At 43.6% G+C, this 27,753-nt stretch overlaps 1 protein-coding gene across 1 annotated transcript in view; it reads left to right on the top strand.

Moving 5' to 3' along the window:
- Positions 1-295: 295 nt before the first annotated feature.
- JAG2 (jagged canonical Notch ligand 2) overlaps positions 296-27,753 on the top strand; it is a gene marked incomplete at both ends in the record, with an annotated part of 58,112 nt that continues 30,654 nt past the window's right edge. The window contains 3 exons of the mRNA XM_079537348.1: positions 296-580; positions 713-1,036; positions 23,873-23,927. Coding sequence (XP_079393474.1) covers positions 296-580; positions 713-1,036; positions 23,873-23,927 — 664 coding nt within the window. The remainder of the gene's footprint in view (positions 581-712; positions 1,037-23,872; positions 23,928-27,753) is intronic.

The following is a 27,753-nucleotide window of genomic DNA, read 5'->3' as shown; positions in this document are numbered from 1 at the left end:
CGCTTTCACCGTACATGAGCGTGGAGCACCCTGCCTACTCCTCCACAGCCCCCACCTGCTTGCACGGGAGTGCGGGTGCTCGCATCGTGCGTGCAGCCCCACGGCTCCGCACGCAGCCGGCGGGGCAGAAGCACACCACGGCGCACAACGGGAGGAGTCCCGTCTACACCCCCCCGCCGTCCCCGCTCTCCCTCCCTTTAAGAGCCGCCGCGGGCCCGGCGCTGGCCCCACCCGCCGTGCCGCGGGGCCGGGCCGTCCCCCCTCATTAATATGAAGGCGGCGGCCGCGGCGGCGAATGGGTAATGAAGCTGTCACTCCGGCACCTACTTGTTGGCCGTCCGCGGAGCCGAGGCGCATAGAGGGCGAGCGGAGCCCGCGGGAGGGGAGCGGCGGCGGAGGAGCGCTCCGGGCGGCCCCGCCGGCAGCCCATGCCCTGCGGCCCCCCCGCCGCCCATGCCGCCAGCTGCGGGCTCGGCGGGCTGCTCTGAGGCGGCCGCGCGGAGCTGCAGCCATGCGGCACCCGGCCCCCCTCGGCCCCGCGCTGCTGCTGCTGCTGCTGTTCTTGGCCGCCCGCGTGCAGGTAGGGGGGCTCTGCCCCGTTTTTCCAACCTCTCCCCCTCCCCCCTCCCCGACCTGCAACCCGCAACCCCACGCCTTCGCCCCGGCGCTGCGCTGCCGAGCCCCGTTCTCCCTTCGGCTCTTTTATTTTTAGGTGTCCCGCGGCACGGGCTATTTCGAGCTGCAGCTTAACTCGGTGCGGAATGTCAACGGGGAGCTGTTCAACGGGGAATGCTGCGACGGCGAGCAGAGCCCCCCGGAGCGGGACTGCGGCCGGGACGAGTGCGACACGTATGTGAAGGTGTGCCTCAAGGAGTACCAGGCCAAGATCTCCATGGGGGGACCCTGCAGCTACGGCTCCGGCTCCACCCCGGTACTCGGAGGGAATATTTTCTATCTGAACGGCGACAAATACCATCCCCGCGGCAGGAGCCCCGAGACGGGGCGGATCGTCATCCCGTTCCAGTACGCCTGGCCGGTAGGTGCCCTCCGGCTCTGCTGTTCGCCGGCGTTATTTTTCATTCTGCTGTTTTTGTTTTGTCATTTCTTTTAATCGCGTTTCTTTAATCGCGAGGCGGGCGGGGGTCGTGCAACAGGTTCGCGGTGCACGGAGAGCGGTCGCGGGGCTGCGGGCTTGCCGGAGCTCGCAGCGTGCGGCGGGTGTTGCTCAGGGCCGCCGTAGCGCGGAAACGCTTCAAAAAAAAAAAAAAAAAAAAAAAAAGAAAGGAAAAAAAAAAAAAGGAAAAAGGAGGAGAAAAAAAAAAAAAAAAAAAAGGATTAAACTCCTTGCTTTAATTTCTCTGTATTTAATTATGCGGAGAAGTCGCGGAGCGCGGCGGCGCGCGCTGTTCCCAGCAGGGGGCGCCATAACGCGCAGCGCAGGTGGGGGCGCGGCGCGGGGCGCGTGCCGCGGCTCGCGAAGGGCGCGAGCTGCCGCCCCTCCTGGGGCGCGGGCGGGGCCGCCTGAGGAGGGGGGGTGGGAGGGGAGGGGAGGGGAGAGGAGGAGGAGGGGAGCGGTGGTGGTGGCGGCGGCGCGCGCGCGCCCCCGCGGCGACCGTTGAAGCGGGGGTGGGAGGGGCGCCGCCGTTGGGTGCGCGGAGGGAGGAGGGCGGCGCCCCTCACTCAGCCCCGCACCTGTGTGGGGACGGAGGCCGAAGCTGCCGCCCCGCACGTGAGCAGGGGAGGATATCCGAAGGCCGGCGTTGAAACCTGACCCGCGGCTCGGCTGCGCGCAACCGAGGCCGCTTGCGAGGCGCTGGTGCCGCTCGCGTGCCTCCTCTCCCCTCCTCCCCGTTGCGGAGGCGGTGCGGTGGCACGGCTGTGGGCGGCGAGGTCGGAGCGGCACCTGCGGCGGTCACCTGCGGAGCGGTGTCTGAGGAGCCCTGGCACAGCGCACAGCCCGCGCGGCGGCTCGCGGCGTCCTCATCTCCAACACTGAGAGGGCGGAGGGGCGCAGCTCGTTGGCGCTGAGGGAAACGCTCCCCGGCGGCCCTCCGAAGTTCCCGTGCCGTCGCGGACCCGATGCTCGCGCACCTCAGGAGCCCCTCCTCGGATGCTGGGGCTTTGCTCGAGTTAGGCTGAATAAAAGTGGGTAGATGATTAATGTCTCTGCTTGGTCGCTCGTGTTCTGATTGCTGGGCACTCTGAGCACCTTTGTTTCAGTGCCTGTTGAAATTAGGGTGCTGTTAATGGGTATAGCCAGTGCTGTACAGACGTTTGAAGCTGTGCTTGTAAGTGAAGATTGAGAGAAAAATGAGTATTCTTCCTCTTGTGGACCGTCTGTGACAGGCTTTGTGAAATCACAAGCTTCAGTAGGAGATTTCGGTAGCAGTAGTACCACAGACTTTATCTGCACGAGGCAGTAAAGGTGGCTTAAGTCACACTTTCTAATTTGCCAGTTTCTGCTGTGTGAAAACAGGAGGAGGGCTGAGTAATCCCTGTGGTCCTGAAGCCCAGCTGCCTTTGTTTGGCTCTGTGTTGGGATAAGCACATCCCTACCTCGCAGCTGTGGAATGCAGTTGTTCTGTGCTCTTCTAGTCCTGAGAGCACAAGCCTACCTGTTCTCGCCCCACATCTCACAGGTAGATCACTGCTGTGTCTCTAAGTGTACGATACCATGTCTGCTGTTACTACTCGTATCGTTGCACCCTGAGCCTTGTTCAGGAGTTGAAGACTTTGATGCCTATAGCTCCACTGCTGTTTTGCAGCTGTTGCAGAGCAGCCTGTCGTTTATTTAAACAGTGCCACTGCAGTCTAGTGGGTGGCTGGCTGATTTCTGGAAGGTTTACCGAACCTTCTCCCTGCCCACCGTTGATGCTAAAAATAAGCTGTGTAGTAGTTGCATGTCTTAAAACAGTCTATGTATTGCTGCCTGCAGATGCACTTAGGGAGAGAAGTCCCTCTTCTGTGTTGTAGCTTCATCTCTAATTATGGGTGCTCGCTTGGATGGGGAGCACAGCATCTGTCACAGCTGTACATAAGCCATATAGACTGCGCAAATAGGTTAAGCATTAAGGCAATGCTCTTTTAACAACTTTTTTTTAAAGTGGATTGGTTCCCAGGTGAAGTTCCAACTTCTGAGGCAATTTCAAGATTATTCTTATCTCTGTACCCAAACAAGGAAAAAAAACAACAGTGTAGACACAGTCTTTTAACTTGTGAATCAAGTTAGCTTTAGTGCATGGAAGCACTCCTGATAGTTCTAGACTGGATTTGTAAGATTGGGAAATCCAGTCCTGATGGAAGCCAGCATTAGTCTATGTGGATTTCTTACTGAAACTCATCTGTATGATAGCTCCAAGGATACTGATAATATGAAGTATATAAGTATAAATCACTTGAGGGAGGATTTTTTGACATCTGCTTGATATTGCAGTTCCTCAAGATGACAGCAGCTGTAATGCAAGTATAGTCATGAAAGGTATTTTTGCCTTTTTGTTACACTGTTTTTTTTTTTTTTTTTTTTTGTAATTTGACATAGCGAAAGTTTACAGTTAAAGGAAAGATTTTACTCTTAAAGAACACTATTGTCTTCTGTAAAGCTGCAGTACCAGACTTCAGTGACTTCTACTGTTTAGTACAGAGAAGGTTATCCTGCTTATTCTGATTTCCTGTCGTCTTTAATATCATTAGTCTGATCTCTGATTTGCAAGAGGAGCTTGGGATATTGCCAAAAAGTTCTTAAAATTGCTACCTTGGGATACATCATCCCCAGAAATCTGGCAGTGGGAGAGGCTGAGGAACAGCTAGAACAATACAGCTGTCTTCCTCACCCACCTACCTCACATTTCTTTTGCCTCCTGCTGTAAAACATGCAGCTTAATGCTCTTTTGAGGTCGTTAACAAACAGATGATGCAATTGCAGTTTGTGTGAATTTTAAAACAGAAAAGAAGGTTCCAAGTAGCTTTGAGGAATAAATTCTGGTCACTTGCACAGCTTAGGCTTGCTAAGCATATTTTTTTAGCACAAAGCTGTTCAGACACCGGGGCTTCAAGTGCCTTGTCCTATCTGAGTCTGGAAAAGCTTACAGAGCAGTAGTTAACAGGATAGCAGCAGGATTTCAGCTTTTTGGTTTGGTAAGGGAGGGGTTACTTGGAATGCTGGTTTTGAAGACCTTTTAAAGGTAAGGACATTCTCTTGGATGTATCGTGCAGAACAGTTTTTCATAATCTTTGCAAGATGGCGTGAAGTAGAGTTTGTGTGGTTTTTTCTCTCCACCCTGTTCCTTCCCTGAGGGAATTTGCAGCTTTTCCTGCACTGTAAGTGTTGGTATGGCATTCATTACTTCAGTTAATTAGTCATATAAGAGGAATTGTTCTGACTAGTCGTGGCTGTTGAAATCATAGATAACAGCATACATAATTATCTCCTCTCAGCCCCTCTGATGCTCTGGTGTGACTGACAGTGCAGCGTATGCACGAGTGCTCTGTGCTCTGAACTCTGCAGGTGAACTACAGAGTTCGGGGACTTGGAAATAAGTCAATCCTCAATGGCCAGGAGGAAAGCCATCAGTTTCACTTCGTTCTCATTGCTGCTGATCGGCTGCTTAGCTTTTGGGCTTTGTATGTGTCTGAGGAAGGGCTCCTTGATGTTCAGGAGGTCCTCGCTGCTTGCTCTGTAAGCATGCCTTCCCCACTAGAGCGTAGGCAGCTTGTTTGTTGTCTTTATATTCTTGGAACTCAAGCTTTCCCTATTGAAAGTGTGGTTATAGTACTTATCTCAAGTTCAGAAGGACTGTTCACTTATTTTCAACTACCTGAAAGTTAAATTATGTGCGTTTAATATCCAGACTGTGAATTTCATCTGCATGCAGACCACATGGGAGTCTCATCCAAATGCCTGGAAGTGTTCAGCCTTGAGCTAAAACATAAACCAGCATATGAACCATCGAGGACATAAAGCTGTTGAAAGGATAACTTGGCTGCAGCAGTAAATGCTGGGTTTCTTAGAAAGCAACTATACCCCCTCTCCTGCCAAGACCTGAGCAGGAATACTTGACCTTAGAGCTTTTATTACCTAATGTGTGCAGTGCTCTGGTATTTTCAGATGGCATCTACTTCAGTATAGTCCTCTGCATCAAGTTCTCTCCATCGTTCCAATTTGCAAACTTGTGTATGTTGTGAAGCAGCTAGGCCTCAGAGGCAGTTAGCCTTGAAGTAAGTTCCCTTGATCCTTGGAGCCTGCAGGGAACTAGATAGACTGCACACTTCCTATGGTCAGGCTATTTTTGTTTGGCTGGTAGAGTTACAACTGGTCTACCTTCTGTCTTAACACAGACATCACTTTTTAAGATCAGGATCTTGAGGCTTCATAATGAAAACATCTTGGATTAGGTTGCTGCTTGCTCGCTAGTAGGGTAAACGTGCATTCTGTCACCTTGGATGGTGATCTGTCGTGTCAGATGTGCTCAAATCAGGCAGGTTAAAGCTAAACCACGAGCATTCAGAAGGGTTCTTGTATGCAGTTGTACCAGTGAAACATAATGGACACTTTCATCGTGAAGATCAGAAGCCCACAAGTAAAGCATCAAGTGATACTCAGTGTGCCTCTAAATGATTGTACTTGGCTCTGCTGAAGCTTTAAAAAAAATACAGCAACTGCGATCCCAGTCCTAAGGGATACCTGAGGGCAGGAAATAAGCAAGAGCATCACCTTATACCAAATGTAAAAATCTGTCTGGTATGGTGTGCAATTCATGTGCTGTATAACCTCTTGTTAGCAGAGGAAGTCAGCTTGGAAAAATAACGTAGAAGGTAGCGGTATATGTTGATGGACTGCATAAATGTGTGGTGTCTTATTTGCCAGCAGCCTATCTCTTTTCCCATGTGGAAGCCTGAGCCGAAAGCACTAATCTTTCTTTTTAATATTCAACTCCTTTTCTATCCCTGAGCTTGTTATTGAGCAGGTTATTGACTGCCAGATTGGCTTGTTGGTAGATGTGGGACTGCCCTGGTAACTGGCACGGCAAACTTTCTTGTGTTTACAGAAGCACCTGCAGCCCTTGCACACACACACACAGTCATTCCCTGCCTGTTGTGTGGTTCAGGGACAGAACACAGTGGATTGGAGAACATGGGCTTTCTCAAGCTGTATGTCCTCAGTCTTGGAGAAGCAGGTCATGGAATCACAAGTTTTCACCTGCTTAGTATTGTATTTGCCTTAAAACCTTTTTGATCAGAGAAGAGTATGTTGAGGGAATGATTTATTACATAAAAATATCCTTTCAGTTTGGGGTTATGCAAATGCAGAGTAGCTTGCAGGTTTTGCCATGTTCCATTTTAAATGAAGATCATCTGCTTATGTTTTAGAGACTAGCTGTAGCAGTGCTGAGTAGAAGCAATTCCATTTGATTTCAGTAGCAGCTGCAGGTGTCACCTCTAAAAAAGAATCAAGGCCTTAATGGTGGGCACTTCAGAACTACTCTTTGAAAAAGGGATTTATTATTGGCATGCTGTCTGTGCCAGCAACTATTTGCAGCTTGCCTGAAATAGAAAGCCTAAAGACTTAAGTTTCATGTAACTGTAGAAAATCTTATCTTCTAATTTGAAGCAGAAATGTTCTTTGCACTCTTAATCCTTTATACACTGCTGTTATTGAATCTAGAATTTCTTACGTCTTTGGAATAAATGTGTTTTAGAGAACAGTATTTTAACTATTTAAACCTTTGTACCTTAACCTTTGGTGGGTTGGGAGGAGTATGAACATTGTGGGGATGACCAAAAAGGAAAACACTTCTATTTATACTCCTTAAAATCTTCAATAGGTAAACACTTATCTATTAGAAAAACTGAGGCTAATCTTAAAACTTGCAGGCAGGTAGCTTTCCCTCCAGGACACTGAATGGTGTGCTTACACCTCTTGCCAACTTTCTAATCTTTATTCCAGAAGGTACTTCAGCTTCAGTGGTACCGTGTGCTCTTAGGCACACAGCTGGTGTGGGCATCACATCTCTGAAAACGACAAAGGTGTTAAAGCAGTTGGGATTACCTTTTGCTAGAGCATGTGAGGTGGAGAAGAAGGTGAGGTAGAAACCGAGCGTGTTCCATTCACCACAACATGATGGAAGCTTTGTAGCACTGCTTTGGGCTGTTTGAAGATGTTCCAGCTACTGTTTTTTCTTAAGGAAAAAAAAACCCAAGCCCAAAAAAACAACCCACCAGCCTGCATGTGAAAGATCTGCGATAGACGAGAGAGCATGTAGCTTTCATCTTAAATGTTGTGGTTCATCTTTAACATAGTGGTTGGGGTAAAACCATAATTGGATGAGTTTTTATCAGGCTTGTGATATTTGGCCTATTTGAGCCATGGTCTCGTTGTACTGTAGGCTGAGAGATCCTGTGAAGTTCAAGGAAATCTGTTGGTCTGGATGTTGAGAAGCCTTATATTGTTGAATTTAACTTCTGAGTTTGGTGCTACTGCTTTTGTATTCCCTGCACAAATCCAGCTCATCATGAGGCTTCAGTTGCTATTAGGAGTTCACTGGCTGCCAGCACAGAAGCTATGAAAAAATTAGTCTTCTGTCAAGCCATAGATGATGTGAAACAATTACTTTTTGTGGATGTAGGAAGTGCCAAAAATGGTTTTGTGTAGTTTTAAGCTGCTTGTCATTAATAAGTTGCCACACATTTTTTTTCTCTTGTATGAGATTGTATTTAAGGCAGATGGTGTGCGAGGTAAACAGTGATTTACTTCTTGCCTTTCAAAATGATTTTCATTTGTTGGTATCTGGCTGACCCCCCGCTGAGCAACACCATGTAGGTGAGAGTCAGCGTGCAGGTGAGAGGGGTGGAATTTACCTGTTCTGTGTAATCTCACTCCTTCACTTGTTTTTCCTGTATGCGTTGGTTTGTGTAAGCGTGGGCTTTGAAATACATGCTATGAACATACTTTAGAAAGTAAGTTCGTAAAGCAGCTGTGATCACATCGTACACTTAGTCATCTGCAGAAGCTTTAAATTACTCCATGCCTGAAAGCTTCCCTCCCTTTTCTGAAAACAAGACCGATGTTTTGTCAACTCTGTGTGGGTCCTATTTGCATTGCTTGCTGTAGTTAGAGCTGTTCAACCTACTGAGGAGGGAAGGTCACTTTACAACTCGCACACCAGTTGACTTTCCTTTGGGTTGCTCCGGTTCCATGTGCTGGTATCCACTGAGCTGGAAGAAGCTGTGAGCAGTGGCTTGAAAGCAGAGTGACAAGCTGAAAGAATGAATGGGGTGCATTGGTAGTGCTTCTGTCCGTTAGTGCTAAGTGAGATACTAAAGGATGGTTGCTGCTGCTCCTTTGCAGTAGTGCTGCTGTTCTCTTCCTCTTCAGCACTCAGATGGTCTTTGTCGGCCTTGTGGCTGCTCTGGCTCCTGGTTAGTAGGTATCTAAGTTTGGTTGGCCTTTGGCTGCTGCTGGCTGCTGTTATCGACTTGGTGGCTTTGGGATGGTATGTTTAGCCATCCTGTGAGTGGGAGGTGACACATGATATGGCCACCTCCCATGTGCCCTGGCTGCTGTCACTGAGGCTGGGTAGCGGGCCAGTGAGTGGATGGCTGGGATCACCTGTGCTGCATCATGCTGTGTTCTGGGCTGCATTAAAAAAGGGGCAGCAGGGAGAGGGAGGTGGTTGTCCCCTTCTACTCAGCTCTTGTGAGGCCCCATCTGCAGTACTGCATCCAGGCCTGGGGCCCCCAGCACAGGAAGGATGTGGAGCTCTTGGAGTGGGTCCAGAGGAGGGCATTAAGATGATCAGAGGGCTGGAGCACCTCTCCTATGAGGAAAGATTGAGGGAACTGGGCTTGTTTAGCTTGGAGAAGAGAAGGCTTTGGGGGGAACCTCATTGTGGCCTTCCAGTACTTGAAGGGTGCATATAGGCAGGAGGAGAATGGGACTGTCCTACAGCTACTGCCTTCCTCTCCCGTATGCCCAGGGATAGAGCTGCAGGAGCACATAGGGCTGTGTGGGTGTCTTTTCTAGATCATCTCGAGTCAGAGGAGTGGCCAAGTTGGGCTTTTGGTGCCTTTGCTTGCTATGTAAGAGAAAAAACAACCTGTATATGAAACTTAGCAAACAGTCTTAATTGGTGACTATCATATGTGCATTGATATAGAAAAGCAATGAAGCTTGTCTAGGACTGAACAGCTAAGTCACTATGTTTTAAATAACTCGGATGCCTTTGGTCTGGTGGCCTGGGTTCTGTTCAGTGATGTACAAAACAATAGGTGCATCTTATCTCCAAAGGCTTAGATACAAACTCACACTGAGATGAATGCTTGCTGTTAGTCTGATATGTCTGCTGTTGCTTTAGATATTGAACTTATTTCTTATAACTATCTCCAGAGAATGGTTTACTGTTACAAAACATTGTTTAACAGCTGAGCTGTAGCTTGTGCTTGTTTACTAAACTCTGTCTCCAGGGTGATTTTTAAGAATGGTTATTAGCTGTTACTGTGTATGAAGAGGAGGAAAACTGACTTCTACAGACTCACATTTTGGATACTGACTAAAAGTTTAGAAAGCACATCTATGTGAAAATCTTCTGGTAGCTAAGCGCTAAGAGGAACTTGGCTAAAAACACAGTAAGCATGGATTTTATCTGTGGTTGAAATTAGTGTGCTTCTCAACAGCAGCTAGAATGCTGCATTAGATGGAAGGGGCATGGCATTTCAAGGCTGAATGGCAATCTTAGTCTTACTTGATTAGAGCTTGCAGAGGTTGCTAAGAAACAGCCTAATAGTCCTTGAGTAACCAATTATATGCCCCTTGGACAGATGCACAGGTGCTCATTCTCTAAAGTTTTTTTTTAAATCTGAGATAAGACTGGAGTATTAGTACATAAACTGCAATCTGTTTACATCCTGCTTCAGGCTTGGAAGTCCTGATTGTATGTATCTTGTTCCCAGCAGGATGTGTTCTGGTGGCTTTTATTCAGTACATCATTATTTTACTATTATTACACTTAAATGTTTCTTGCAGTGCATCTTCAATTCCTAAATAGTCCACTGGTTTTCTAATCTGTTGTGCTTGCTAGTTCTCTGAACATACAGCTTAAGTAACTGAGTGTCTGATACTTGAATTGGATGAACTTTACACATCCAGGCTTTTAATAAGGTGGCAGGGTCGATTCTGATGCAGTATCTTGTAATCAGTGGGAGCTGTGTCAGACTGAGCAACTTTCAGTACTCACAGAGGAGTGCATCTAAATGGTAGTGAAATACTGCGTGAGCTGGCTGTTAGCTTAAAACACTGTGATGTTTTGGTCTTTTCTGGGTCTGTATTTCTATTACTGATGTTTCAACTTGACAAATTTTAAGTTAATGTAGAACAGTCTACATTGTTAAAGCTGAAGGTCCTGGCTTCTAGCTGGAGAACTTAAGCTCTATTCAGGGGGCTGGTTGATCTTGGAAGGCTTGACTGACGTGCTTTAGGCAGCGAGCTGAGGAATACATGAGCAGCTTAGTTATTGATCTACTCCAATAAAGACTGCAGTAGTTCAGCAGGGTGTGCAGCTCTGGCTTCCATTTGCTGTTCTTTCTGTTGGCTGAAGACAGTTCTAACAGTACAGGTCAAGTAACTTGTGTGCTGCGTCAGATTTTTGGGAGGTGGTTCCTTGCTCTTGTGCTATACGTAAAGACTTTGTGTGTGGTTTTGATAGTTCTACCTCTCTATGGTGTTAAAACCAGTATGACTTTCCTTGTTATAGCATGGAGTCTTCACTGTAACTGGCTGTGTGCTGTCGAAGTCTAGAAGTCAGACCATGTTTACTTGATGAGGGGTGTTGAAGGACAAGCATAGCCCTTGTTTATGGTTGTTTGTCTATACAACAATGAAGTGATAGCATCTCCTTATTGTTTGTAAACTGCTCTTTAAACCATATATTTATATATAGGCACAAAGCGTTGTAGTGTTGTATTCATCTGTTGAAGAGCTTTGTAGAACTGAGTATTATTCCCTGGTTGATCCATACAGACCAATGCTTTCTTCTATTAGAAAGTGGGAAGGGGATGGAAGTAGAAAAACCAACTTAGGTTTGTGTACTGAATACTTCAAATACACTCCTGCAGTGTTTTCTGATGTCCATCATTAAGCTGGGGTGACGTTGGGGTTGCACAGCTTGTAGATGCTTTGCATCTTTCTCTGTAAGAGAAAATGTGAAGTGGCTGATCAAATTTAGCTGGTGGCAATTCTTATGGGGTTAATTTTCAGAAATGAAATCTTTTTTTTTTTTTTTTTTTTTTTTTTAGCACTACATGTTACTGTGAACTGCCATAATGAACTGTCACAGGGCTTCTAGAGAACAAGCTCTTGAATATCAAGAGCTTCATATCTACTCCTTGATCACTGCAGATGTAGAGTAAATGAAATGAACTGGCAGGAGGAGTTTGTCTGACTTCTGACAGCCTTACACCAATGTTAATTTGTGTGCCTCTAAGTCTTTAGGATGGACTCTAAAAAACTGTGATGGTCTGCAAGACTTCTGTTAGCCAAGGAATCTGAAGAAGGTAGAAGAGCAGAAGTGTTAAAAAGATTGAGAAGTATTCACTTGTGGGTCTTGCTGAATTATGAATCCTATTTTGGGCTACCAAAACTATTTATGGAACAGTTTTTTTTTTTTTTTTTTTAATGTTCATTGGCTTTATGTGGCTTTTCTGTATTCTTCCTTAAGAAGAAAACTGTGACACTGATACTTTTGGGAAGTAACTAGTAGTTAACAATGAAATCAGCTTGAGAACTTGCTGTGAGACCTGGCTTTTGTAGCTTCCAGATCTGTATCAGTGTGGGGAAGAAAAAATAAAGCAGCACTCTTAATTCACAAGTGCCTGCTTTCACTTTTTGGTCCACGTACTCTGCTATACCTGTTACAAAGGAGTTCTGATGCCGCTTTGTTACACTGGAGTTGATAGACTTGAGGTTAGCATATATTCAGATAGAATCTTGGAATTATAGACTTCATGTACTGCTGTATGCCGTATCAATTTGTTGCTGTAAGCAGTTAATTTTTAATAGGAATTAAATACAGCATGGTGATTGGTGCTGAAAATGTGATTAACATTTACTGTAGCTACAAAGTACTGTTCAGAAGATTCCATGTTGCTACTAAAATAAGAAGCAGGCATTTGTTTTGGGAGCGTGTTTGTATGAGCTTTTCTGGACACTGGTGCTGCTGTGTATACATAACAGGTATGCTGCACACAGACAAGCACACAGTTAAATATTGGTTCAAATCTGTTGTGTGCGTTGATCTCTGAAAGAATTTGTCCTCTTACAGCAGTAGGTTTTCTGGTCAGCCTATTTCTGCCTGTTTATGAGAGCAGTGAGGCACAGGCAGAGCATTGGTCATGTCTGCAGCATCCTGGTGCTGAGGTGGTGGTAAGGCGAACAGCTACCTATGAAATGGAAATTAAGGTCGTTCAGTTTAGCTGTGGCTACCAAAATCTTTGCTTGTTTGTCTTCTTTCATACACGTCTGGTATTGCCCACTTAGCTTTAGCTTTAATGGGACTCGGGTAGAATTGACGAGAAAGTTGAGTAGGATTTAGAAAAACACTGCCTTTAGCTCAGTGCTTCTGTAGGAGCAGAGGTTGAGTATGGGCCTCTCTGCTTCCTCGGGCAAGGCATCCACACTCATTAGGTTGAGCTAGTTTCGTGGCCACCTGCCTTTTCAGAAACAAAGGAAAAGACAGAGGTGCTGCCACGAGCTAATGTTATTTAAAAGGGTTGCGATTAAAATACTCTTTATTCTGAGGAACTTTACATGTATAGAACTCAAGGGCATATCTATCTTTTCTATATTCGCCTACCTTCTTGGTATGTGTATTTGCAATACAAAAGAGTGCATGCAGGTGTTCTGTGTTTAGAACAATAATTAAAGTGTTATTACATATTTACTTTAATTCCCTCTTGACTTCAAGTTGAAATTATAATGATGTATGGCTTGAAGTGCCCAGAGGACGCTAATATCCATGCTGCATGGAGCAGAGGGGAGGGAAGAGCAGTATTAATTACTAGTTCATCTTTTGAATTTGAATTGCTAGCATAAAACAAGGCTTGCATCAACATTTAATTGGTCTTCGTGGTTGTTACATAGGCATCAAAAGAGATGATCTAGGTACATTTTCATTAATGCAACAAGAAAGTGTACCTATAATGGACTTAATTTATCTTGGACTTCTTCCAAGACTTTAGGAAAGGAGTGGGGCATGGATACTTCGTTACTGTCAAGTTTGCCACCTTCAAAGGTGGTAGCAAGGCTGAAAGCTTCATTTTGAATCTAATGAAATCATATTATGATGATGCCTATCTGACTGCAGTGTATTGCATTTGTATGCGTCTTTCTAGCAGGCTTTTTTTTCTGTTCTCTTATGTCACTGATACTTCCTTCTGGTATTTGCTATTGGATTAACTCAGAGGATTTCTGGAAATTCCCAGTGCTGGCTTCAGATGTGGTAGAGAAGAGAATATCTTAATAGCCTTGAAGTTGTGAGACTATTTAAGGTGTAAATAGCTTTCATGTAAAAGGCAAATATCTATTGAAACTTAATCCCATGACTCTGTTTCTGAAAATGTTTTTTTGTCAGGCCAAAGGCTGTCCACTGAAATCAGGCACTGGTGCAGAAACATCTGCTGGAGTTGTTACTCTTCTGTATGTAATTTCTGATTTAATCTCTGTTTCTAATCTCAACTTAAAAGCACCCTGTGTTCTCCGTACATAGGATAGCAGGGAAGGCTATGACTTGAGGTTCCAGCAGGTTTGCAAGGTTGATTCCCACTGAAATTGTTCTTCCTTGTTCTTTTCTACTCTAGAACTGTCACAGAGAAACAGAATTTTGGAGAGTTTGTACTGGGATCCCTGTGAGAGGCAGGTGCAGTGCAAATTGTGTGCTTGTATGACTGCCCTCAGGTAAACCAGTCAGGATGTTGCTTCTCTTGGTATGGCTGTAGTACAGCATGCCAAATTGTATTGTTTTGGTAGCTGTTACATTTTAAATGGCTTTAAATTTCAAATAGTTGGCTTTCCTTCGTTTGATTTCTTCTCAGGCAGAAAGGGAAAGTGTGCTGATTTTATACCCATGCATTGTAGCGTGTATGGAAGAGATGTGACAGTTGGTAGAAGCTGTTTTTCTTAATGAGGCCTGTTTTCCTCACTCCTGAATGTTTTGTGGGCCACTGGTCCTCTGTCAGTAGATCTAGGGATCTACCTCCTTTGAAGGTAATGAGTGCAGGCAAAAACCTGCCGTGCTTTTTGTTGCAGGCTGCAATGTGTGGGTTTCCTTTATGTGGAAGAAAAGCAGCTTTAGTGAGCTGTTGAATGGTACTCATTTTTTGGTAGTATCTTCTGTCTTCAGAGACCAAAAAAAAGGGCCTTCTGTGCGTACTTAGTAAAAACTGTCTTTCAAGGTATTTTTCCTTACTGGACAGAGTGTAAAAGTTTGCAAACATTTTCAAACAGGCTCATCTCTATAGGTGTAACTTTGAAAGGCTGGTGATATCTTAACTTGTGCTTCCCCATCCCTGATCTTTTTGGACTGTTTGCTTCCTGAGGTTGCTGAGGATTCTGCTTGAGGCTCAGATTGTGAAGCTGTGCTGTTCGAGCACTGAACTGAGCTTAATGCTGACTCGGTGCTGCTGGGGCAGATCTGAAGGGCCATCAAGATTTGTGTTGTGGCTGGCTTTTTTGGGGCTGCTCAGAGTAACCACGTAAAGTATGGAGGAAAATGCGTTAGAAGTGCAGGCTCGTAATGAGACTTGCAGACTGATAGTCCTGTAGTTTGTAATCTGGAATAATAACAGCAAATTCCTTCAATTATTAGACATTATAGATAGTAGTGGAATGTTTGAGGTGGTTCCCTCAAATTAGGCAAATTTCAGCAGTCTGTGACTTTTCTTTCCCAGCTGTCAAGTTTCAACATTTCTCCAGTTAGCTGATATTTCCAGTCTGCCGCAGGTGCTTTGCCTTCGTAACTACCTTACCAGTCATGCTAACATCACCCTTTGTATTGTGCCCCTAACTCCCCTCAAATGCAGACAGGGTTCTGAGGGCAGTGCTACCTCTCTAGATTGGTTCTTGAGAATCATAGAACGCAAGAGTCCCAGTTTTTAGTGGGGGGAATGATACCTTGTGCTGCTCCTGTTTGTGTAGAGCTGTGATGCTTAGCTCAGCAACACACACAGATGGTATCAAATCAATTTCTTTTGGAGTAAGTAGCCAGTGCTGGCACCAGTCTTATGTATTACACAGAAGCCAGGAGAGATTGTTTTTGACCATGACATGCAGTAGTTGAAGCCTGACGATGAGTTGTCTAGTAATACAAGTTGTTTCTCAGTTCAGCCTTCACCAAGAAATGTAGTGAGCTTTTCATAGTTAAAACAGGGATTTAAATACAAAGTGCTGACAATTTTGTGTGGGGAGGAAATTGCTATGAGATCAGTAAACTTAATATTCTACCTGACACTTGTCAAACTTCATTAAGGTACTGAAGAGTAAGTGCTTGTTTCGTATGTGCATTTCTCTTACGTGTCCTTGGATGACACCATGTTCTGCTTTGTACCACCCAGCCTGGAGTTAATTGCTCTTAAAGACCACCTGGGCTACCATTTTTCCAGGAGAAGTTTCAAAAGCCTCTAGACCTCCAAATCTTTATTCTAGTTAGTAACATCTCCCAATTAGTAGCTCCAGCTCAGCTTGTCTTTTTCTTCAAATAGCATTTATTTTGTGCTGCAACAAGTATAAGGCTTGGTATGGATGTTACCTGCACGATTTGGTGGCTTTTGGAATTGGTTAACTTCAGGTGACAGTACTGCAGAAAGGACAATCTTAATTCAATTAGATTTTCTCAGATGTTACAGCTTTCAAAGAAGAGTTCCGAGGTATAATTATAAATTGTATTTTTTTCGTTATCCCTCAAACATTGCTTGGTCACAATGTGGTTTACCCCAAGATAGGTACTGATGACTTGAGCAAGCCTGCAAGAGCCTACATAGTGAATGCTTCTTAGTGGTCTCTTGTTTTAATGCTAGCTATCGGAAAAAGTGGAATACTTCATCAGCTGCCTGGTTAAAGATGGAGTTGAGGGAACATAAACAAATCCTTATGGATAAGGACTAGGCAAGAATATGTAAGAACTTGTTTGTTTTTTGTTTTTGTTTTTGTTTTTTTTTTTCAAACAAGAACCTTCATCTAGTTGTGATTGGTGTCAAATGCTTGTGTTAGTCTGCTCGTGGACTGCCAAGCTTTGCATGAAGTGCCTCCTTGTTGTGTTTGTTTTCTGTGGGTTTTTTGTCCCTGAGCATGGCTCCTGTTGGCTTAATTTAATGACCTGGCGTTCTTGTCAAGGCCAGGAATTGTTTTTCTTCAGCATCTCCCTGGCCTTTTGTAATAGAAATCTACAAAGCCACGTACTTCAGTTCTTTCCCTTCCAGCCTGAAGAGTTTTGACCACTGTTTTCATTCTTTGTAGAAAAGTCATCCCCTACTTGGTCATGGCACGCTGAAGCCATGCTGCTTCCCATCCCCTTCTGCTACAGAATTGCTCAGTGACAAGACACAGTCTGTGGTTTTGTTCTCCCTCTTTCTTTGGCTAGAGCCAAAGTGCCCAGCTGCTCTGAGTCTTAAGTAGTCAAGACATGGGTGCGAGTTGGGGACCTGATCTCTTGCTGTACACAAAACTTGTGCTGAGCTTGTGAACGCAGCTTGCTTGGATAGAATGAAGTGGCTCTAATTGAATGAGTAGAGGTGGTCATGGAATCGACTTAAAGATGTATTTTGTGAAGCCTTGCTTGTCAAAAACTTCACAGAAGGAAGAACAGTCACAGGTGTCATTAACTGAGGATTTTATGATATGCTCTGAGAATTGGTTCACATTCAGCTATGTTGGAAGCTTAAATGACAAGATTTGAGATGCTGTTTCTGCCATGTCACTACTGATATTCTTAGTTTTATGAACTACTTGTTTTGTTGAGATGTGTACACACGATGTCTAGAGGTAACGCAGACTGAAGGCTCTTGCCATGAAATAGAAGTGTTTCACCAAAACTGATCAGTGGAATAACTGGTAGGTTGGGTTAATATTAAACACTGCTTTTTTTAATCTCTGCAATAGAATGGTATTGCAGGACCCCTTGCACTCAAGGTAACAAAGTATTCTCTGCTTTTTTTTTTTTCTTTTCTAAATTCTAGAGCTGTAAGCAAGAGGTTTGGAAACTAATCCTAGGTGGTTTGTACAGTTTAGGCTTCAGGGGTGGAACTTAATCTCCTTGAATACAGCAGAGATGTGTGTATGCTGGATTTGGAGAAGGGAAGATGGTCTGGGGTGGGGATGAGTAGCAGATTGCTATAAAAAGCAGGAGTTGCTTATATTCAGCAAGACTAGCAGTAATGCTCTGCATGCAGTGCTGAAAGGAACTGTTAAAATAGGGATGGGCTCTTCTAGAACCTCTACAGTTTCCTGTGAGTGGAATAGTAGCTAGCAGCTTTTCTTCAGATAAGTCTTGGCAAGACTACTGCCTGGGCAGATTTCCTGCAGCTTTTCTAAATGAGGAGCTAATTACTTGCTTTTGGTGCTGGAAGACCTCGCGAGGTATGTGCTCCCTGCTTACTGGACGAAGAGACTGCTTGGTCTGCAGCTGCTGTCTGGCAGAGGCTGCTGTCAAAGTTCAGGGCCGCTGCTGAGGTTTTTAGGAACGAATAGTACTTTTGAGTTGTCATTTGTTATAATGTTAAATTAGGTTAGGTTTGTTTCGGGAGCTAAACTGCAGGCTTGTAGGTTATTCTGGTGGTTTATCTTCTATTTAGGTGAGAGCTTTGTCTGCTTTGCAAGTGGTGTGAAGTGACTGTTAATGTCTTCCTTTAGAGATCTTTTCCCTCTTGGGAGCTACCTGGAAACGGGCCCTGTTTCTACCGGTCTTAGGTAAGGCTAATACACAATTTCAGGTAACTTTAGAACTCTGCAGCTGAAAGTTTTCCTGTGAAATCTGAAGGCCTCTCAGGTTGCATGCAGTATATCAGTAGGATATGCAAGTGTCTTCAGGTCTTAAAGATCTTCCTCCAGCTGTACTATTGAGTAACACATCGCTGCATCTAATAGTTTGATTACCTCGATGAGAAGCCCACTATGCTCCTTTTTCACAAAGATGTGTGTGCTGTCAGATGCTGTAATACCCCTTTGAGTTCCTTCTTGAAACTGCTTTCATTTAGATACCTGCAGCCAGTTGTTGGTAGGATTCCTTTATCCAGTTGCTGGGTTACTTTTGTTAGCTGAATGTGAGTCCCTACCTGGGTGTTAAGTATTATCTCTGATTCTGACTTATTCACCTGTTGTTTTTATTTGTGCTCCTCTTTTAGTGAAATGACTCTTAATAGTCTAAACATCTTGATTTCTTCCCTTGCCGCCCCCATATGCGCACACATACACACCCCTCTATTTTTCAGCTTGCTTTGTTTGGGGGAGGGATGAGGTGTTCAAGCTCATGTAGGTGGAGATTTGAGCCTGCTGGCTAGTAGTAGTGTCAAAAGTACCTTCCCTTCTCTCCCTTCCTCACCTCCCAGGTTTTGTAGGCTTCCTAAAAGGGGGTCAGGTGGGGCTCATCTGTAAACAGCTCCCCTCTAAGAGCAGCAAGGCTCCAAAGCTTGTAAACATTGCCCCGCTTTTGTGACTTGGCCAAGAGGAATATAACTGCAGTAATTGCTCTCAAATGGATGCCTTAGAGTTGCTCAACATCTTTCTGTTCTCTGCTGCCGGTGTTTGCAGTACTCCAAACCAGCCTTCCGCAACGCTCCTGACAGAACGTGATTGTTTGGCCCTGGTTTCCTAAGGGAAGGCTTTTTGTTTAGGCCTCACCATGGTACTTCTCAAATGAAAAATGAGGGTTTATAGGAGAGGTCCTTTTACAATTTTGTGTTGGAATGATCTTTGCTTTCAGCAGACAAGTTCTTGCATGCAAGTATGTCTGAAATTTCCGTGAAGCTTCAAAAATGAGCTTCATTTTGTCTTTCCCCTGTATCCCTCATCTGGAAAATGGCCTGGGGAGTGGGGAATGCTTGCTCCTTCTGCAGAGGTGTCTGTCATGTCTTTGTCACAACCGCTTTGAGAAGAGCAACTTGCACACTTGTTCTATACATCTGCCCTTAAAACTGTGCTGAAGATGGACTCCTCTGAATCCTTCTCCCTGCCCTTGCAATCTGGTTTATTTATGAGGAAGTTGTAAGGGCTTACAGGGCTGCTGGGGAAGGAAATGGAATATGCTTGCCTTTTAAGTCAGCTTTTTCCATGGCAGGCAGGCTGCTTGGGGGGGGGGGGGGGGGGGGAAAGGGCTACCAATTTTTTTTTCCCCTCTGTTTTTACTGTGTTTGCTTCGCTCCTGTAGGAAGTCTTTTCTTTTTAAATAGAGGAAATCTAGGAATTGGCCATGCTGGTCAAGAATTTAGAAACATGATCTGAAGAATTATTAGTGGCGGCTTAGCTTAACTTCTTTAACCTCAGGAGTTAAGTATGAGGCTGTTGTGACCTATTTTTACCGTCAAAGTATTCAGATACTTCAGTTGCTAATTCGTGAGTGAAGTTTGAAAGGAAATGGAACTGATTGGTGGTGAGAGCCTGTGCTTCCAGTATAACAGTCTGCTGGACAGGAAGGTAATGTGGGCTCCAGGTTTGTGTAGGAGCAGTACTTATTTTCTGATCTGTAGCAGGTTACTGATCTCTTGGGGTGTTGTCTGTCTATGGAAACTCACAGGCAAATGTCTCTGATTGGAAATCTTAGTTGAAATCAAGAATGTTAGAGTAAATATGTGATACAGTTAATGTGTTAATTGTTAGATGGTTTTTGTATCACTTTTCAGCTCAATATTTTGTGTCTTTTGGGGAGATTTTGTTTAAAAATAGAAATTCTCTTCCTGATTGAGAGTACTGTCAGAAGATTGGTCATCTTTGTTTAGATTAGAAATCTGACAGGTGTCTATCCAGAGAACATCTTTGAATGTTGATTTGCAAATGCCAGAGTAATAGTTTTTGAAAAGTTTTTGCAAAACCAATATTACAGGTTTTGTTTTCCTCCCCTCCCCGGAGAAGAGGTCATTGGGATAGTGTGGGGAGTGTTTTGTTTAGTGTAAGCAGTGGAATAATGCTTTGAACTTGTTTCCCTAGGAAAACAACTAAAGCAGCGCTGTCAGGATAGCAGAACAGGCTATAGTTGTATCTTTCCAAAGGGCTTAGCTTGTCTTATTTCACCCCTGTGAAATAGTTCTTTTGCAAATCCATGCTCTTCTGCAGAAATGTGCTGATGTTCTTCTCTGGTAGTCCCCAGCATACTGTGTTCTGATTTAGAGAGCAACAGAGCTGCACTGTGTTGAAATCTTTCTGGGAGGTGAACCTCTCAGTGCAGTACTGCTCACCCCACATCATCCCTTTCCAAGCTGTGCCATGGTCATTTGCAAAATATCTTCTGAAGTGTACTAGCTGAAACAGACAACAAATACCAATTCACAAAGCGTCCTTTGTGTAGGAACAGACTAGAATGTTCCGGTCCTACTGGTGAGGTGCTGGTCAAATCAGTCCAAAGCATTAGTGTACAAGTGTACAAGAAATGAATGTGTGCACCATTATGAAGTACTTGCGAGTTTGGAGTGTTCTTAGGGTACTTGCTAGAAAACTGGAATTTTTTGCTGAATTTACGTAGGAACTTTGTACTTTTATAATTATATCAGTAGATTCTGGGGAGAACTTCACTTTTAAGACAGCCTTTTTTTCCTGAAGGTATTCTAAAGAGTGGGGATCATGTCAGGAGTTTAGGTTCTAAATACGGGTAGACCTTAAACTGTGGGGCAGTTACTAAATTAATGCGGGTTCTTCAGTGGCTTTCTATAAGCACAGCTTAAAAGCATAGGCTTGTGTCAGTGCCTTGTGCTACAGAAGAGTTGCTTGCCTCTCATGCTGACTGACCCTGTGCTGGACTTTCTATTGGAGTGTGCAGATACAGCTGATGTAAGCCAGTAGTGGAGCTCTTACAAAATGAATGTCTGTTCAAGCTAAAAGTGCTCTTAAATATTTATATCTAGTAGCTTTACTAAGCCTATTGCTCTTAACTCTGGTTATCAAGTAGGGTTACAACATGGGTGAGTGTGTGGATATTGGTTTCCCCTAGTAAATGTTTTTGATAGCTGAGCTGTGACTGGAAAGCTCTCAGTGCAGCATATCATGAGCATATTCAGTGCTTCTTTTTGTACTTTCAGCTGTTGTTTTAAAATGAAAGTTTGAAAGAATTAAACCAGGTATTGTGTGATACTCAATGCATTATGGGGGGAGGGGGAGGGAGAAGTGTTTTTTGAGCTGGAGGAGCAGGGTTCAGTTTCTTGTTTTGAGGAGCAATAACTGCAACACAATAGCTGTTGCCCTACCACAGATCATAGGGTGGGTTGGTAACCTTACTGTCTCCTCTGCAGGGAGAATAGCCCTGTAATCAGCTGACTTTCTGGATATGTTCTTATGTCTGTTGGGGGTGTTTGGAGGGTGGCTGAACTGTTTTGGCTGAAACTGATTTTCAGGTAAACGTGCGTTAGTCTGAAAATACTCTTTGCTGTGACTTGACTAACATCTACACTCTGAAGTGTGATTAAAAGCCCTCCTTCAGTGTTGTGGCTCTGTATGCTCAACTTTTCTCAACAGTAGTGTGTGTGTAAGTGACCTAGATGGAGACAGGGAGATCAAAGATACAGGATGCCAGTATGTGAAAGGATATATTGCTGTGTCTTGATTGTACATATTCCTTTTAGGCCTTGTAAAGATGGCCACCTGACTCCTGATCATCCCCAGCTGGAGTACTTGAGCTCAGGTTCATGGGACCAATGACTTGCAGAGCATTTTAGAATCTGTGGACTGTCTCTTTATTCACCCCTTCCTGTGCACGTTGGCACTCAATTTCCCACAAACACTCTACCACTTTACCTAAAGATAGAAGTCTGCTTTCAGATGGAATGATGGGAAGGCGTAGTTGATCAAAGCATCAAGTCCAGCATAGGTTTTTACTGCCTTAGGTTGCGTGGGCAGTTGGATGCAGTGGCTGATTTGCAGCAGGAAGGACCAGCCCTTACGTAAGATGAATAAGTGGACATCTGGAAGCACTTGAGCACTTTCGTACTTCTAATAAAAATCAGTGGAGCATAGGAAGGTTGAGGGGTGTGTTATGAAATCAGTTGTTAAATACAGGAGAGGTGGATATAGGACTTTGAGTCATGCATAAGTCTCTGCAGGATTGTACTTAGAATACGTTTTGGATTTCATGCCCAAATTAAGTAGACTTAAAACTGCCAGAGGACAGCATTAGGGTAATACTATGTAGTTCTTACTTTCTGATACTATTCACTTTACGTTTATTTCTCAGGCAGCAATTTTGAAGAAGGTAATTAGTAGTATTTTCAGACTGCAGTAGGATCCTATCCTGCTTCCCTGAATGCTGTGTTGGGGGTATAACGTGGGGGGTGAAAGGAGGCAGCCACTGAAGTGCTACACTACCATTTCTTTAAAAAAAAGTGGAATTGTCTTTTCTGATCAGCTGCTCTTTGAGCTGCTTTCTTCCAAAGGTGGCTGTAGCTCCAGTGTGTCTCTGTCCAGTGTAGTTGCTGCTGAGCTTCCTTCAGTGCGCTGTGACTATTTGCTGCTACGGCGTTCTGCATTCCAGTGATTCCTTCCCTAACGCCTGAAGCTAAAAGTCCAGAAGAAACGTTTTCTAAAGGGCATCGTCTGTGACTTATATGTTAAAGTGATAAAAGAATGGGCGCTCGTTTCAGGACACTGCAAAGAGGATCACCGTTGTGGTTGCAGAGGGCCTCTAGCAGAGCGCCCTACTGATAAACAGCACAAATCCTAAACACAGATGAAAAACTACGGAATTCTTACCTTATGCTCTTAACGTGTTCTTTATTTCTCAGCTGCCTGTTCCCAGGTCCATATGAGTTCATAAATTGCTTTCAGTCCTTAAGTTCTCCACACACAACCACTTGGTTCTGCTGGATTTAATGAGTTTCAGGTTTTGGTTTTTTTTGGTGTGGCTTACCTCTGGTCTGCAGTCACCAAGAGGTTTATATGAGGGTTTTAGGACAGTGGAGCAGTAACTGTTACTGGTTTTGAATGTATGTGAGAAACTTGATTTTAACTTGGATGAGTTGGAAACTCTGAGCTGAAGTGCCTCACAGCTGCTCTTGTTAAACATAAAACACTGCATCTGTGTGTAAGGTAATTTTTTCCTAAATAATCTTAGTATCTAAATGTCAACATGTATGCTGCATAGTTGGTCATAAAACCGAGGAAGAATTACTGAAGCCTTGCTTTAGTGAGATAAAGCTGCTTAGGTTTAAAACTGTCTAAAGTGATACTTTCCATCTTTTTCTTGAAAAGTCTACTACTGTCTTTATTTCATTTTATTTCTTTGCTTTTGGTTCTGAGTTGTTAGTCTTAAATTTCCTAGCTATTTCCCAAAGTTCAGAACCCTTCACTTTGTTCAAACCCTTTAGGGATTCTTCTAAAAAAATTTCTGTGGCTAAACAAAGCTGGGAATTAAGAATTAAATGCAGTGGGAGGAGAAAAATAATAACTTGTCTGTTGGTGTGTGGGGGAAGATGTTTTTGTTTTGCTGCTAGCTTGCTTTGCCCCACAATTTTTAATGCTTTATATTTCAACTTTTTGGGAAGATGCCTTCAAGGACTTTCACATGACATAGAAGTAGTGAAATTTCAAACTGCTTTCAGTTGGCTTTCTTACAGTAATATCTGCTTATTCCAAATCAGTGTTTGTGGCATATAATTGTGTTTTTTGTTATCTAATTGGTATCTTATTTCTTTTCAGAGATCGTTCACACTAGTACTAGAAGCATGGGATTGGGATAATGACACAAAATCTGGTGAGTATTTATATAAACTTTCAGCTTTCACTTATTTTGTGTTCTTTGTAGACAGATTAGGGGAGAATGGTAGGTTGTTGCCATCAGACTTCATTCCAAATCAATCTGAATGCAAGCATGCAGTCTAAGTAAAGGGTATATGCAAATCACAGCAGAGAAGCGTATAGTAGCATCTTTGAAAAGTTACTGCTGAAAAGAAGAGGAATGGACCCTAGTAAATGGGGAATATAATACATTATTTTTCAATTTCAAAAGCAGTCTAAAAGTTCTGGTAAGCCCTTCTTTCCTTAAGGGAGGCAGTCTGTGCTGTAGAACCTCTTCAGTTCATCCATCACTGCCTTCTGTTGTAACTGGTGATCAGATAAAGGTAGGCATTCTTGTTTCCCATGAGGAAAATATTCTGGATGTTTTTGAAAGTGATGTAAATTGTGATGTGATTCTTCTCTACTACTGAAAGTTGCCTTCTTTCTGGTCTGTAAATACTAATCCTCAGTGTCAGAGCAGGGTATTTTTTTAAAGAAAAAACAGGATTACTGCCTAAATGCTTGAAAATAATTTGAAGGTGTTGGTTGCTGTAATATTGCTAAAGTAGGATTCCAGATTGAACCTGCTCGTTGGTAATGGCTTAAACGTCTCAAAATGATGTGTGGTTGCAAGTGAGCTTCAGACTTTCTGTTGTTAATGACTATCACAGAAAAAGCAAAGTGTTTGGACATGAAGATAGCAAAGATGTGTCTTCTCTGTATTCTGTTCTTGACTGCTTCACTGACCATCCCTGTCAAGATGCATCAGGCGTTACATTCTAGCTTTGTCCACTTTCAAGGCTGTGTTAGCATTTCAAGGTCCCTTTCCTTGAAGACTGGGATCAATCCCACTTGAATTTCCCTGACAGACTTCTCAAACTAACAGATTTTCCTAATGTACTGTGTCTGGTGAGTAAAGTGATGATGAGTTTCTTCCTCAATCCTCCCTCTGCTACAGTTAACCAACTTGTCTTGTTCTCTAGCTTCAATCTTTCCTAATAAATGTTTCCTTTAGATCTCTGGTAATTCATGTTGCTACAACCCTTTATTGATCCATAGCTTACTTCAGTGGCAGTTTCCAAAGCTGGGATTGGTATTTAGAATGAGATCTTATGTGCTGAACAGAGTAAACCGAAATGTTGAGTAAGTGTAGATATCCTACATAGCAGCAGTTCAGAGACATTCATTTGAGTGCTTTTTCAAAAAGTACTGCATTAAGTTCATTAGCTTCAAAAGCTTCCAGCCTGGGAATAATTTGTCTAAGGCAGCTGGTACAGTGCATATGGAAATATCCATTCCCAAGTTCTAGATTGTTTATGGACTCAGATGGCATGGAGGGAGGTGAACATGAAAATGCTATTCTGCAGAAAAGGAGGTGCATATGTACTTCAGAGTTGATTTTATTTTTTAACTTGTATCCTCCCACTGATGTTAATTTTTTTCCTCAGCTTCAGAATAACAATGTGTGATGTCTTTGCAGTTTCAGTGGAAGTTCTCCTTCAAAAAAAGGCTTCTGTGAATAATAAGGCAATCTCAAATTACAGTTTAGGTCTCTGAGAAACTGCTAATGAAAGGTGAAGTAGCCTTTTATGTAGGTTGCCAGACAGGTGCTATTAACATGTGCTGCATCTGGAGCTTAGTGAGGCTCATGGAAATTTTTGTAGGCCTGTAATTTGACAGAGGTCTAGCTAAGTACATGTTGTGAGGCTAAGTGTTTCACTAGTCTGTTCACCAATTCTGTGAGATTTTCTCTCTCTAAGAAGCAGTCTGGTCAGATTTACAAGGGAAAACCTACTGGGATACTTCAGTAGGACAGATGAATCAGAATGCACTTGTAAGGGAGTAGAAAAGCAACGTAGCATCTTTACCAGTGTCTTTCTGCATCCTAGAGCCATGAAGGGACGATCTTTGGAAGGCTGAACTCCCTATTGTATGCTGAATGCTGAGCTGATCTGTGGCTCATATTGCCTCTTCTTAAGGAGGCTTAAAATGTTTGCTTTATCAGTCTCTTTATGGACTGATGAATGGTTCCGAAGTCAGGTTGTATTTTCCCGTGAGGGGGGTTAGCATAAGGCAGACAGTGAAAGTGCTTGCACTTGGACTTTTGAGTAGGTATTTAACAAAGAAGCGTGTTCTGGAGACAACTTTGAAGGTTTCAGAACAGTTATGCTTCTCTCCCTGTATGTGCTTGCATCATTCTTCTTTTGTGCTCACAAAAAGCAAGCTGAGACTGCTTACAGCAGATCTATGAAATACCCATCTCAAGGAAGAAGTCTGTCAGAGTAAATTTATTCCCCGGTATTTATCATAAAGTGCAAACCATTAAAAGGTGCTTAAATATGGATTTGCTCCTGTGCTTTCCTCTTCTGTGCAGCAGCATTGGCAGAACTGCACGGAGCCATGGGCTGGAGGGAGCTTGTGGCAGTGTAGCGTTACTGCTTGTTTGCTTTGGGAGTGTGGAGGAGGGGGGAGAGGAAACTGGCCTAGATACAGATTCAATGTGAAGGGCCTGCTTTCTGTCATGTGTCACAGATTGTGGTGCTTGCTACTTTCCAGGTAAGTCATTTGACTTGGCAGACTTGTAGCTATATAGCAGAGGTCTTGGCAGTGCCTCACCCACTGCTGCCATTATGAAGCAGGCTGGCATCTTCACTGTGAAGTAACTTTCCATTTGAGTACATTGAGTCTACTGTGGGGATGTAGTGATTGCCTTCCTCTTTCATCTTAGTCTATGAAACACTGATCTGCCCTTGCAGCTTTAAAGTGATTGCTTGAAAGAGGCTGAAAAGGCTCTTGAGGTGGGCACTGCCTGTTCACTTAGGCATGGAGTTTGTGGTAGCTGTTTGTCTCTTTGCAAACAGCTTCCAGCAGCATTTGTGTTGCCTTGGAAGTGGCCTGTGAGTGTATGGCTGCTGCTAACAGTTATTGTGTTAGAGTGAGCCTCTTAAATATAGCCAAAGATAAGGATTCCTCTTAAACTGAGTGCTTTGGGAGTGGTAATTAGAGGGAATTTTGAGTTGTCATTGCCTTCTGTGTAAGTTTTAGGTGTTGCTGTCTGCTTTTCTAGAGATAGTTCTGGAAAATATTTTCAGTCAAAGAAAAGAAACCTATTTCATCTGAAGTGTATGATCAAGAGGTTATATGATCAGATAAGAGGTTATATGATCAAGAGTACTGTGTGCTGCCCTTTAACCAGTAATCAAATTCAGTTATATGGCCTGTTGCCTTTACCAAGGGCTAAACATGCTGTGTGTGTTGGGGGGTGGGTAGCTTAAGCTGAATTGTATGGTAAACCAAATGCAGGGAGCAAACCTGTCTCATATACCTGTCTCCTTACATTTCACAACTGTGATAAAATATTTTCAGAATCACTTAAGCATTGTTGAGGAGGAGGGAGAAACTTTGACAGACGTGTTTCCCAATGGTTATATGATAGCTTTGGGAAATGCACTCATTTGGGATGAGTATTAAATCTGGAAGAAAGCAGAATCTTTTATTCTCATGCTTACTGTGGTAATTATGAATCTAACGTTAGAAACCAGATGGCTTGGAGCTTATTTTCTGTGTGCATTTGTGGTTCAGGATGATTTGGAGCACAGGGGCTGTGCAGCCATTTTAATGAGCCTGTGTTGCTGCTGACTGGAGAATAGGTCTGTAGTACATACTTGTTGTTCCTGTTCCTTGGCCATCAAGTGACTTTGCATTTTTTTGTCAAGGTCTTCAGATCAATAGTCATTAGAGAATGAGATTATGGGAGGATGTTGAATCTAGAATCTAATCATCAGGCTTTTAGAAGTGGCTAG

Source organism: Tetrao urogallus (genome assembly GCF_951394365.1).
Source record: "Tetrao urogallus genome assembly, chromosome: 6".
NCBI classification, from domain to species: Eukaryota; Metazoa; Chordata; class Aves; order Galliformes; family Phasianidae; genus Tetrao; species Tetrao urogallus.
This window is presented reverse-complemented; position numbering and strand designations above follow the sequence as displayed.